This window comes from Camellia sinensis, chromosome 5, assembly GCF_055761805.1.
Source record: "Camellia sinensis isolate YWXY chromosome 5, ASM5576180v1, whole genome shotgun sequence".
In the NCBI taxonomy this organism is placed as follows: Eukaryota; Viridiplantae; Streptophyta; class Magnoliopsida; order Ericales; family Theaceae; genus Camellia; species Camellia sinensis.
Genome location: NC_138965.1, coordinates 172136323 through 172149833, shown reverse-complemented (window position 1 = coordinate 172149833; position 13511 = coordinate 172136323). Strand labels below are relative to the sequence as shown.

Here is a 13511-nt window from a genome sequence, read left to right as displayed (position 1 = left end):
CGTTGAGTTTTTTCCGACTTCTTTCAATCATCTATTGGCAAACTGCGATTGTAGAATATCTTCACACCAACTTGAGGGGAACTGTTGAATATAGAAAGTAGAATATATAGAATCTTTTTATTTTTAATATTATGTATATAATCTGTGATTGTGTCAATCACTGATTTAGTATTGTTTCTTTATTTATATCGGTTCCTAAATTGTATCATGAATCTATTATATATACATGACATCTACAACATTCATGGATAAGCCAAATAATTCTTTTCATTCTTTTGTTTATGGTAATGGGTAGAGGTGGGAATTTTTTGACAAGACACAAACCGTATCCATATCGTAACGTATCTGTATCCGCGCTTCCCAGCATTTTAGTGCATACATTATGGAGGTGATCACTAAGGTGCTTACATAGCTTAGAGAAACAAGAAAAACCTCAATGACAGATTCAAAAGAATGACAAAAAAGAACACAACAATATAAGTAACGAAAACAATCACAATAACAACTCAAGTTAAATAGAATGAAGGGGCAAAGGGAACATAAATCTCTGTTTAAATTAAAAATGAAGCAAATGAACATAAATCTCTATCTGAATTGACAATGAAGCAATCTTACAAACCTTGAAAGTATAACTTCCATCTTGAAAAACATGACAGTAATACAGATGTGTCTTTCCACAATCCCAATCTAGATACTGTGAGACAAAAACATAAACAAAAGAGAGTTACTATCAGGATACAGACCAGGTGATGCTCTACTACAAAAGCTCATGATTTCCCTTTCGTTTGTTTTGAGAATATATCAATCTATAATCTTCTTTCTCTTCTCTTTAGTCTTACACTATTGGAAACTCAAATTTAAGTACATAACTTTGGGCACTAAAAGGAACTAGATTTAAAAACTACAACATAGTTAAAACCATTGTGTGTGTGTGTTTTCTTTTTTTTTTTTTTTTTGGGTAAGTGAGAAATTTTTATTTTAGAGGTTGTTTGGGGTGTCCTAAATAAGTGCATTTTTTTGTCTTTTTGGACTAAAAAATTGAGAAAAAAAAAAATGGATGTTTGGGTTAACTTTTTGACTTTTTATGGAAAAATGTGTATTAAAAAATTGTATAAATTAGTGTGTAGGGGAAAATTAGAATTGGGAGCTGTGCAGCCGTAATTTTTTACTTTTGGTGAATAGTGATAACTTTTTAACTTTCTGAGCAATTTTTTGACTTTTTGATTTTTTGACAACTTGCCAAACTTGGCCTTAGTACTTTGTACAGAGAATGCTGTTAATTTATGCAATATAATATTAAACCCTTGCAATATGCCAGTCAATGCATGGAAAATTTTCTTGCAACACCAAAAAGAATCTCAAGATAAAATAACATGATAGTATTTACTCTACAAAACTATATATAAAAAATAAAAATAAAAAGCCCAAATCTACAAAACTATATACAACACTATATTATGTGTCAATGAAAACGTTATTCAACTCAATCATCACTATCAGTAATTGCAATTTGGCCAATATACAAACAAGGTTCCCTTACTGCTTACAAACCAACCCAAAATCCTATTAAGGGAAACTTGCTAAATAGTAATAGGAAAAAAAAAAAATCTAGGAACATACTAAGCAGAATCAATGTAGAAATTATCAACTCAATTAATGGGAACACAGTAATACTCACATTTTAAGCAGTAAACCGTGAGAATTTAATATACCGCAACTTATCGAGAGAGAGAGAGAGAGAGAGAGAGAGTCAGTCTAATGGACTGAGAATTCTTGACTGACTGTTTGCTGGACAAAATAAGGATATATCTAGGTAGCTTATCAACTTGAAGGCATCAAATTGAGAAATAAAACCATCAGGCGAGAACAAACGAAGAGTCACCTTAGGCCGGTCTTTATCGCTGCAGTGTTTAATCTGCTCACCATAATCATCCCAAACTTTTGCCTCAAAACTCCTCATTGGAAGATTTTTGAGATTTGAAATGTCATGGGCTGACATGAAGTCCTCCAACTTGTTACTGCAGATAACAAACAGCTGCTCAATTTTCCCAACCTGGTATATAACAATACACTGCAATTAACAGTGAAATGAAAGACAAAAAATATCACCTCCCAATGTAACTTAGTATCAAGAATCCTTTCCTGAACTCTAGTTCACTCAGGGCTAACAACTGAGGACTCAATTTCTGAGTGCTTGCCCCCTCGGAACTCGGTGAGAATACCGGCCGCTTTGAGACTTGTGAATGAGAACCAACACCATCTGCGCCCACATAAAAATGTGAAGAGAAACTTGACACAAATCTCATCTCTACAGACTGGAATTTAAAACTCATCTTCAAAAAAAACAAAAGACCCATCATAGTTGAGTTGAGTGCATTTAATGCAAAAAAAAAAAAAAATACAACAAAATAATTTGTAGGTGTGATATAAAATACTTGACTCAAACCTACATCAAATTTAAATTTTGGTAAAAAAATCACTCAAAACACCCTCCACTCCCTGACCCAAACTAATACCAAATTGTGTTTTACTCAAATTTTATCCAAATCAAGGGAGACTCATTACAGTTGAGTGCATTCAATGCAAAGAAAAAATGAAAATTAGAACACATGATCTAGATGTGTGCATATAAGCTTAACAGGCTTTTGAAACCTCCGTCTCGTGTCCCTGATGTCATTCTCTAGAGCACGAATGTCTATACAAATGCATATGTGTCCACAAACTTGCAAAGAAAAACCAGAAACCATGGGAAATTTTTGGCAACAAATGGTCAAAACACTGAGATGCCTCCATCAACAAACTTAGGCCCCGTTTGGAATGGCCAAAATTACCCAATCACAACAGTCTACACATTCTTTTTTTAAAAATTAAAAAATTAATTAAAATAACTACTATTTTCTTTTTCTTTTTTTTGATACAACGGAAAATAAAAATAACTACTTTTCAAACACCATCTTATATACTATATATATATATATATATATATGCTGCGTGCATATATGTATCACAGCATAAGATGCTAAAATATACCCAATTTCCCAATTTCTCAACATATATATATATATATATATATATATATAATAAATAAAGTAATATATATATATATATATATACATTCCTATGCGAATTTAATGAGAATAAAAATTTTGCAGAAAAAGATCAGAAAAATCTATATAATAAGGGAAGAAGCTTTTTGAAAATGTGTGAAAATGTATGAGAGATACATTTTCATCCAACGGTTTAAATTGTCCCATCTAAATTTCAATGGTCAGGATATCTTCATTTCCTCTCTCTCTCTAATGGTATCTTTGAGCATCAACGGCATCAAAATCTAATGGTAAGAAAATCTCTCTCTCTCTCCTCTCCATCACAGGTACTCATCTCCTCTCTCTCTCTGATTTCAATTTTTGAAAACTCTCTCTCTCTCTACCTGCATCGAGCCCATCCCGTGCGACGACCACCGACCATCGCGACGCCGACGACCACCGACCACCTCTCCTCTGTGTGTCATCCTCTCTCGACGACATCACCGACCACCTCCTCTCCTCTCACCCTCCTCTTTCGTCTCTCTCCCCTTGCAAGGTAAACTAGAACTTCCAACTTTAATTCATGATATTTTTTGCTTGAATCTGAATTTTTTGTGGGTTTGGTTGTAAAGTTGCATTTCATAATATTTTTTTGCTTGAATCTGAATTTTTTGTGGGTTTGTAAAGTTGAATCTGGATATTTTTGACATGTGGGTGTTTGGTTAGATTGATTTTGAAATGAGTTTGAATAGATTTTGACATGTGGGTGTTTGAATAGATTTTGATTTTGAAATGAGTTGAATAGATAAACGTTGGATATGTAAACCCAAAATCTGTTTCATAGATTTTGAAACATTCTTAACTGTTGAATAGATTTTGAATCTGTTTCATAGATATGTAAACCCAAAATCTATGAACCCAAAATCTATGTAAACCCAAAATCTAATTTAACCGTTGGATACACTCTCTGTATAAACCCAGTTGAATATATAAACCCAGATTTTGAATATATAAACCCAGTTGAATATATAAACCCAGTTTATACACTCTGTTTTCATAGATTTTGAAATAGATTTTGAATCTGGATTTTTCATTTTTAAAAAATTTTGGGTTTGAAATGGGTTTCACTTGATAGATGTTTGAAATGGGTTTCAAATGGGTTTCACTTGATAGATATATATAAAAAATCTGGATATTCCAGTGTATAAAATTGATATTCTCCATGTTCTCATAGTCCAGTGTATAAAGTTGTGGGTCTGAAATAGATGTAAAGTCCAGTGTATAAAATTGATGAAGGGTTGAAGATGTTCTTAGTAAAATGTTTAAGATCCTAAAATGTGGTAAAAAATGATTGAAATCTATCACATTCTTAACCTAACTCCCTAAAAGAAGTTCATGAAATGTACCTTGGTTTTGATGATCTCAATGTGCACCTTGACTAAATTAGATGATAGTATGGTCTAATTTGATGTTAACTTTAGCTTATTTTGGGAACCGATTTTTTTTTTTTTTAAAATTTATTATGAAAAAAAAAATATATCTATATAATAAGGGAAGAAGCTTTTTGAAAATGTGTGAAAATGTATGAGAGATACATTTTCATCCAACGGTTTAAATTGTCCCATCTAAATTTCAATGGTCAGGATATCTTCATTTCCTCTCTCTCTCTAATGGTATCTTTGAGCATCAACGGCATCAAAATCTAATGGTAAGAAAATCTCTCTCTCTCTCCTCTCCATCACAGGTACTCATCTCCTCTCTCTCTCTGATTTCAATTTTTGAAAACTCTCTCTCTCTCTACCTGCATCGAGCCCATCCCGTGCGACGACCACCGACCATCGCGACGCCGACGACCACCGACCACCTCTCCTCTGTGTGTCATCCTCTCTCGACGACATCACCGACCACCTCCTCTCCTCTCACCCTCCTCTTTCGTCTCTCTCCCCTTGCAAGGTAAACTAGAACTTCCAACTTTAATTCATGATATTTTTTGCTTGAATCTGAATTTTTTGTGGGTTTGGTTGTAAAGTTGCATTTCATAATATTTTTTTGCTTGAATCTGAATTTTTTGTGGGTTTGTAAAGTTGAATCTGGATATTTTTGACATGTGGGTGTTTGGTTAGATTGATTTTGAAATGAGTTTGAATAGATTTTGACATGTGGGTGTTTGAATAGATTTTGATTTTGAAATGAGTTGAATAGATAAACGTTGGATATGTAAACCCAAAATCTGTTTCATAGATTTTGAAACATTCTTAACTGTTGAATAGATTTTGAATCTGTTTCATAGATATGTAAACCCAAAATCTATGAACCCAAAATCTATGTAAACCCAAAATCTAATTTAACCGTTGGATACACTCTCTATATAAACCCAGTTGAATATATAAACCCAGATTTTGAATATATAAACCCAGTTGAATATATAAACCCAGTTTATACACTCTGTTTTCATAGATTTTGAAATAGATTTTGAATCTGGATTTTTCATTTTTAAAAAATTTTGGGTTTGAAATGGGTTTCACTTGATAGATGTTTGAAATGGGTTTCAAATGGGTTTCACTTGATAGATATATATAAAAAATCTGGATATTCCAGTGTATAAAATTGATATTCTCCATGTTCTCATAGTCCAGTGTATAAAGTTGTGGGTCTGAAATAGATGTAAAGTCCAGTGTATAAAATTGATGAAGGGTTGAAGATGTTCTTAGTAAAATGTTTAAGATCCTAAAATGTGGTAAAAAATGATTGAAATCTATCACATTCTTAACCTAACTCCCTAAAAGAAGTTCATGAAATGTACCTTGGTTTTGATGATCTCAATGTGCACCTTGACTAAATTAGATGATAGTATGGTCTAATTTGATGTTAACTTTAGCTTATTTTGGGAACCGATTTTTTTTTTTTTTAAAATTTATTATGAAAAAAAAAATATATATATATATATAATATGATTTAAATCTATATAATAAGGGAAGAGGTTTTTTGAAAATGTATAAAGAAACATGAGAAAAGTTAAATCCGATAATTTTTGCCTGACCAGATAATTTTTTTAATTGATTTAATTTTATTAAATCCGATAATGAACTAATTAATAAAGAAACATGAGAAAAGTTAGATGAATGTATATAATGCTCTTAGACATTTCAAAGTTTCCTTCTTATATTAACTTCGTGAAATATCAATCATTCACTTTCAACAAATCTCATAGGCTGGCTATATTTACCAAGAGATTTTGTGTTTTTCTTTTTTAATTGTAAAGATAGGTTGTTTAATCAACAGTTAGAACTCAAAAAATTCATTTTGGTTATGGCTCACACCATACACTCCATTTTATGAATGCATTTTTTTGATCTATAGTTTTTTATTAGAGTGTTACATTCAGAATAAAAGAATACTGTGAGTGGGTTCTAAGTTAGGTAAAGTTTGGAGTAGGTGAGTTGGGTATTCAAAATTTGTGAAATAAATATTCAAAATATGTGAATTTATGGCACTGATTTCTTTCTATGTGCTTTTTTGCCTTCTACATACATATGTTACTAAAAATCCTACTTGCATCAGCTCATCATTTGGTCGTCATCAGCCTTATTTTACCAAGTCACAGCTATTTTGATCTGGGTTCAACCCCTTTTTTTTTCTTCCCTCTAAAGGATCATTCAACGTTGAACAACAATTTAATCAATCCATTGTGTTATGTACTTTTTATACAGCGTTTACAGACACTTATTGCCTGACTGGATAATTTTTTTAATTGATTTAATTTTATTAAATCCGATAATGAACTAATTAATAAAGAAACATGAGAAAAGTTGTATATAATGCTCTTAGACATTTGAAAGTTTCCTTCTTAAATTAACTTCGTGAAACATTTCTACAAACCAAATTGCTCTCATACAAAGCATTTTTTATAAAATATTGTAAGTTTATATACTTTTATTAAATTTTTTGTGTTAAAATTTATATAATTATACGTATAAATTATGGAATTGAGATGCAGAATATTGGAATTGAGCAAAGGTGCAAAGGTGCAGAAATTGAGGATTTGGTGGTGGCTTTACTTGGCCTCTGCAATCTTCTAATGAAGGAAGAAAAAGTTATGGATGCTGAAAATCCCTTTATTAGGTAATTTGGTTGTCTGTATATTGTTTTGGGTGTAGATTTCAATATTTTTGTCTTTTATTTATTAATTTCTTTTTTGTTTTATATTCCATTCTGTGATGAATCTGCAGATTTCTTGACATATATGCAAAGTTATACGGGGAGAATAATGGAAGAGTTTTTGAATGGCTGTGTTTGTTGGCCCATGTGAAATGTGCATAAGGTGAACTTCGTATTCTTCATTGTATGCAAGTAGTTTTCTTCCTGATTTCATTTAAATTAGTAGGATCATGTTAACACCAGTACTTGTGTGGGGTCAAAAAGTTGCTCATTCTACTATGAGTGGATTGCGGTGAACTTTAAATTTAAAAGTTCATTCATAGATGGAGATCTATTTCAAGTTTTTGAGTGTGGGGTCATGTGCCATTTTCATACAGGGAATGCTGATAAAGGCAGTCAATTATATAGAAATGCTCTTCAGGTCCTTACAGATTCAAAATGTATGCCTTTGGATGACAACGTAATGGAAAAAATGATAGATTTACCAGAATTGCTGCATTTAGTGGGAAGGTATGCCTTTGTTTCAGTTCTGCCACTTTTCTAATTAAGAAACCTCTTTGTGCTCAGACTACAATAATTTAACTAGCTATGTTTGCATTTAACAAAATAAATTGATAGGTTGAGAAGTTTTGTGGATGTTCTATTATCATGTGCACATAATATCTTTTAATATCTTTTGATAGATTTGAGTTGACATGTTGATTTAGATGTTCTTAAGGCCTGTGATTGCTCTTCTACTGATTATGGAGTGCCTTTCTTTTTTTTTATTGGTTCCTTAGAGTTGTCTCTACTTACAGATCTGGGTTAATAACATTAAGTATTAAAATTCATTTGTGAGGATAGTTTGTAGTTTGTATATTTGAAGGTGTGATAATCTTGAACATGCTATTAGGTTATGAATTTGTTTGTTATTGGCTTAATAAGATGGATTGAAATTTGCAATCCATGCAGCACATGAATTTTTGGGAGATGGTTCATAGATTGAAATTACCATAAATAAGATGGTCGATAGATTGAAATTTGCAATCCATGCAGCACGTGAATCCATGCAACACGTGAATAATTGGCTTAATAAGATGGATTGTAACTTGAAATTACCATAATCAATCCTAACTTGATTACCATAATTACCATAAATAATTACCAGAATTCAGAAGAATACCATTTGTTTTGTGTGTTTCAATATGTATCATAGAAATGAATGGTTAGAATTAAATTGTGTGTTTACAATATGCTATAAGTTTTGAATTTGATATGCTTAATTGTTACCTAGATGATATTCTTTCGTATTGGTTTTAAAAGGTGCTTCCAATCTAACTTATTTTAGGTTACCTGGAGAGCTGCACAGGGGTAGTCCAACGAGGCTATCTTCCATATATTTGTACCATATTATAGTAGGCTATTTCAAATATTCAGTTAAATTTTGTGTGCTTCCAGGTATTTTTTTTTAATGTGGGGGGGGGGGGGGCTTTGATTTACTTTTACTGAACAATTGAAGGTATTTATTAAATGTGTCTATATATATGTGTGTGAATTCATACATAGCTGTATATTTCTGCAAATGAAACTTACTGACTTATTGATAGCTTCAGCTCTAGATTAATTGGTCACTAAATTGTTCAACTTCAGCTTAATTAAACTTGGTCTGAACTGAATCCAAGCCCATCTAGGCTGAGCTTGGTTTTCACATGCTTGGTCAACCTTGCTCATGTACCTAATGGATTTGGTTTTTAAAGTCCCATGTTTATTTCAAATCTATGTGAAGCCATATTGAATGCTTTATTATGTTGTTTTGTAATCCTGATAGGTTGCAATTAATTCATCTTTACAATATGTTATAAGTTTTGAATTTGATATGCTTAATTGTTACCTAGATTTCGTATTGGTTCTAAATAGTATTGGGATTATATTTATAATAAATTTAAATAGTATTGGGATTAAATAGTGTTGGGATTAAATTTAATTTTATCAAATTAAAAAATAAATTTAAATAGTGTGGGATTAAATAGTGTTCGGATTAAAAAAATAAATTTAAATAGTGTTGGGATTAAATTTTATATTAAATTTGTAATTTTATCAAATTAAAAAATAAATTTAAGTAGTGTTGGGATTGCTTGAAGAATCGACTTGATCAGCATAATACATGGGGGCGGTTTCAATGACTCGGCTGTGGTTGAGATTGATGAATTTAATTCTTATTTCGGATAGATATTGAATTTAATATATAAAAAACCATATAATCGACCCAATCAACTTATTCATATGCATACAACTTGAAACATGTGTGTTTATTTTCTTAATTAATAACTTGAATTCAACTTTAAACAATTGTCGCTAAAGGACTCCAAAGAAGCACTTTGAACCTATTTTTGAGGTTTGAGATCCTTGAGTTTCATTACTTTGGGTTCAAGGTCTGAAAGAATTTAATTGGGTGTATGAATATTATATAGATATGGTTTGCGTGAACTCCTCATTATGGTCTTGCTTTGTAAGTTATTCATATGTAGGTAAGGTTTGGCTGATGGTTGTTCATTATATAAATAGTTATTCATGTGTAGGTATGGTTTGGCTGATGGTTGTTCATTATATATATAGGTATGGCTGATGTCTGATGCTTCTTTTCTTTTTCTTTTTTTTTTTTTCCATTACCAAGTGTCTCATTTGTCTAATAACAAATATCAAGTTTTTTTCTTTCATTACCAACTGTTTAAATTGCTGATTAAACAGTTTTTTTTTTGGGTCATAAAATTATGTTTGGACTTTTTAAATGATAATTATAAATTTAATTTGAAGACTATAAAATTGAAGTTAGTTGGGGAAGAGAAGAGTTTAAATTTGGACAATTGTTGTGCTCCTATTTTAATACCTTTTATGTTGGTAGGGTTGATTTTAATTTTATCATGTTAATGTAATTGTTAAAATACATCATTCAACTGTCATAATTATATAACCAAATATTTTCAGGTTGAAGTACAACAGTTATGGACAATATCACCATTTTCGAACAAGTAAGGTTTTTTTTTTTTCCCCCCTCCATATAAATTTAAATACCTCTCTTATAATGTAAGGTCTATTTATTTAAAATAAAGCTTATTTATTTATTTATTTATTTATTTATTTTAAACTTATCATATCTAATTTTCTTCTAATAAATGCTTTAAACAACTACTTTATAGGTGGATGAAGACTTACACCGAATGGTAATATCAAGAAAGAAATGATTTTTTTTTTCTTATTTATCTGTACAAAGTTTTATTTATCACTCTAAAGTTTTTGTATATATAGATTCAATTTCTTCAACAAAGAAATGTTAATGTTGTTCACGATGAACGTGACCTTAATACTATTTGTATTCATGAGGTAAGCCTAAAAGTAACTAATATACGAATGCATTTTCTTATCATTTTGTATATTATTTATAAATAGATTCTACTTATTTTTTTATAAGCAAAGGCAAAAAAAGCTATCCCTTCTGGCAAAGGAAAGGAACATACAAATCCCGTGGTATGGTTTCTTAACATTTTTATAAAGTTTGTTTACCAAATATTTATTAAATTTTTGTTTTTATATAGATTTTTTTTTAAAGAATTGCATAGTGTCATATACTATTTTTTATGTACATTTTTATGAGTTATTGTTTTAAAATATTTATTCAATTGTTTTGACTGATTTTGAAATATTTTTCTAAACTATGTTAAAGTAAGCATTTATACATGTTAACGCATTTGTCTGAACATTAATTTGAAATAGATTTTTAAAATTAATTAAATGAATTTTTTAATTATATAAAATAGGTTTTTTAAAATTTTTATTTTACTTATAAGTTCTTAAGGAAAGAAGAAAAGGACAACAAACAATTTGCAGGTTGCAGTTTGCAGCTTTGTGTGTGTAATGTGTTTTCAAATTATTTTTTTCCTCCCTTTTTAAATTTCATCAATGCACAAATTGGTTTTGATGTGATTAACAACTCAACCGAGCGAATAAGAAAAGTTAGTTAAACTTTTAAGAACAAATACATGATAAAAGGAAAGCAAGAGAGGATAATCTTCACATTTTATGCACCTAATTATATAATATTCTCATTTTAGGCACACAATGATAATGTGTTATTAAAAATTGCATTGACTCAACGTGCACGGCGAGAACGTGAAAAAAAACAAAACCCATGTTCTGCATACCAATTAGGACAGCGCCTGTGACGAGAACGAGAGAAATCAAAGAAATGTATCAATCCAGGACAACCTTCTTTAACACTCAATTGATAAGCAACTCTGTTAAATATATTTTTATAACTGTATTTTAATTTTAATATTATTTATACCGTGCCTTTAGGCACGGGCATACGCTAGTTCTATAACAAATAACCTTTCTTTTTATTTTTATATTTTTTGCAATAAACTAAAAATTTGATTATCAAACTATCAAGAGTTGACTGTCCAAAAAAACTATCAAGAGTTGTACAAAAACATAACTTTCTCGTGACTTCCACACCACAGCTTCGCGGCCGCGGGGGGGAGTATATATATACTTCCATTTCCTTTTCCATCATTTTCATCCTAATCTCCTAACCAAACTTTAGACAAGAAATTCCAGGCGGAACCACGTCAAATTCATTTTCCGAGAAAACAAACAGAGCTAAACTGTATAAAAACCAGTTCAGAAAACCCAAAAGTAAGCAAAACTCCTATCATAACAACAAAGAAATTCCGGGCGGGACCACATCAAATCAAACTCATTTTCCGAGAAAGCAAACAGAGCTAAACTGTATAAAAACGAGTTCAGAAAACCCAAAGTAAGCAAAACTCCAATTTTCACAACAGACAGTATTTAAAAATTAAAAAAATAAATTTTACTTGGTGAATTCACTGGACTATAGCAATCATCTGAGCTCCGTTTATGAGGTGATTGATAAATGCCTTGCTGAGTAGGAGCTCTAGCGTAGTTCTTGGCTAAATGCATTATGAAACCGCTCAACGTTTTGTAAATTTTTTGTGTGGAGATTTTTCCGAGGATCTCAAGAGACACTTCTTCGCCGAGCAATTCAAGCTGTTTTCGGACCGAAGTATCCGGAGGCGATTGACATTGTTCGATACAGATTTTCTGGAGCATCGATTCGACGGATGGGGGGAGAAGGACTTCAGAGAAAGGTTCAGCCATAGTTGGTTACTGTTTGTTTCCAGGGAAAAAATAAAACAAGGAGTTGCGATTTCAGAGGATTTGGAACCAGATTCGAAACTCTGGCTAGAGAGATGAGGGGGAGGGCCGATTGGGAGAGCTAGTTTTTCAACGACAGAGAAAAGTGGTGAACAGGATTAATGATTGTTTCGCGAGAAAATTTTGGAGTTGAGACTCGGTTTCTGTTTGGATTCTGGAATTAAAATTCCCGCTCTTAGAATGGGTGATTGTGAGATGAAGAAGTGATGTGTATTTATAGTCCTCGATTGAGCCTTGAGGGTTTTAAATTCGAATGATTAAAATTATTTTTGTTTTATTTTTCTATTAAAATTAATGATCTAAACGTCCGTTTGGACAGAAAATATTTTTAAATATAAATATTTTTAACAAAAAAAAACAAGTGGAGGGAATGGTGGTGGTGTTGTGGTAATATTTGTAAAAATTTAGATCATCTCCAACCCTCCACCAAACCTAGCATTAAATTTGAAATTTGGAGAAAAAAAACACTGTTTGCAGCTCTAACGGTTTTACCAAATTGATATCAAATCGAGAATTCACCAAACGTTTCACCAAAAGGAGGACAGGCTCCGCATTTCACCAAAATACTGCGCATGACCGTTGGGAGAAACCAACCGGTTGACCGGCCGGTTGACCACCAAAAGGTTTAAACAGTTCCAAAAAAAGTTCAAACAGTTGAAAAAAAAAAAATTGTCTTACCGATCGACCATCCAGTTGACCGGCCGATCGACCACTAAAAGGTTCAAACAGTTCAAAAAAAATTGGCTTAACCGGTCAACCAACTGGTTATCCCGGCACAAATTTGATGAAAATCAACCGTTGAAGCACTCGGTATCAAATTGAGAAAAAAGTCATTTTTTTATTCAGATTTAATGAAAACTTTGGTTCGAGGTTGGAAATGCTTTTAGTAAAGCAAGTTCCCAAATTTTTTTCTCATTTTTTTCACTAAAAGACAAAAATTTTGCAAAACCAAAAAAAACACATTCAAACAAAATATCACATCCAACTCCATAATCATTTCACTTTTTCTCTCACAAACATCACATCCAACCATATAAAAACCCAACTATCTTCCCAAACACCAAAAATTTTTTATCTCATAAAAACTTACATCTACTAAAATCTATATAAAAA

General features: G+C 31.4%; 1 protein-coding gene and 1 long non-coding RNA gene across 3 annotated transcripts in view; one reads left to right on the top strand and one right to left on the bottom strand.

Annotated features, from left to right (window-relative positions):
* The window catches only part of LOC114293441 (putative RNA-dependent RNA polymerase 5), a 29525-nt gene extending 16909 nt beyond the window's left edge, over positions 1-12616 (bottom strand). Inside the window, exons 1-4 of one of the 2 annotated variants that reach the window (XM_082870441.1) lie at positions 12038-12616; positions 2110-2260; positions 1883-2018; positions 620-694 (exon numbers count right to left, since the gene is read on the bottom strand). In XM_082870441.1, coding sequence (XP_082726567.1) covers positions 620-694; positions 1883-2018; positions 2110-2260; positions 12038-12341 — 666 coding nt within the window. In that variant the 5' untranslated portion in view covers positions 12342-12616. Of the gene's footprint in view, positions 1-619; positions 695-1882; positions 2019-2109; positions 2261-2652; positions 2878-12037 lie in introns of those variants that run through there. The other variant, XM_082870442.1, reaches the window with a different exon arrangement.
* On the top strand, positions 4557-10587 carry LOC114260317 (uncharacterized). Its single transcript, XR_014330508.1, has 6 exons — positions 4557-4979; positions 7024-7148; positions 7256-7347; positions 7562-7694; positions 10149-10192; positions 10361-10587. It is a non-coding gene; the product is annotated as an uncharacterized LOC114260317 (long non-coding RNA).
* Positions 12617-13511: the final 895 nt, after the last annotated feature.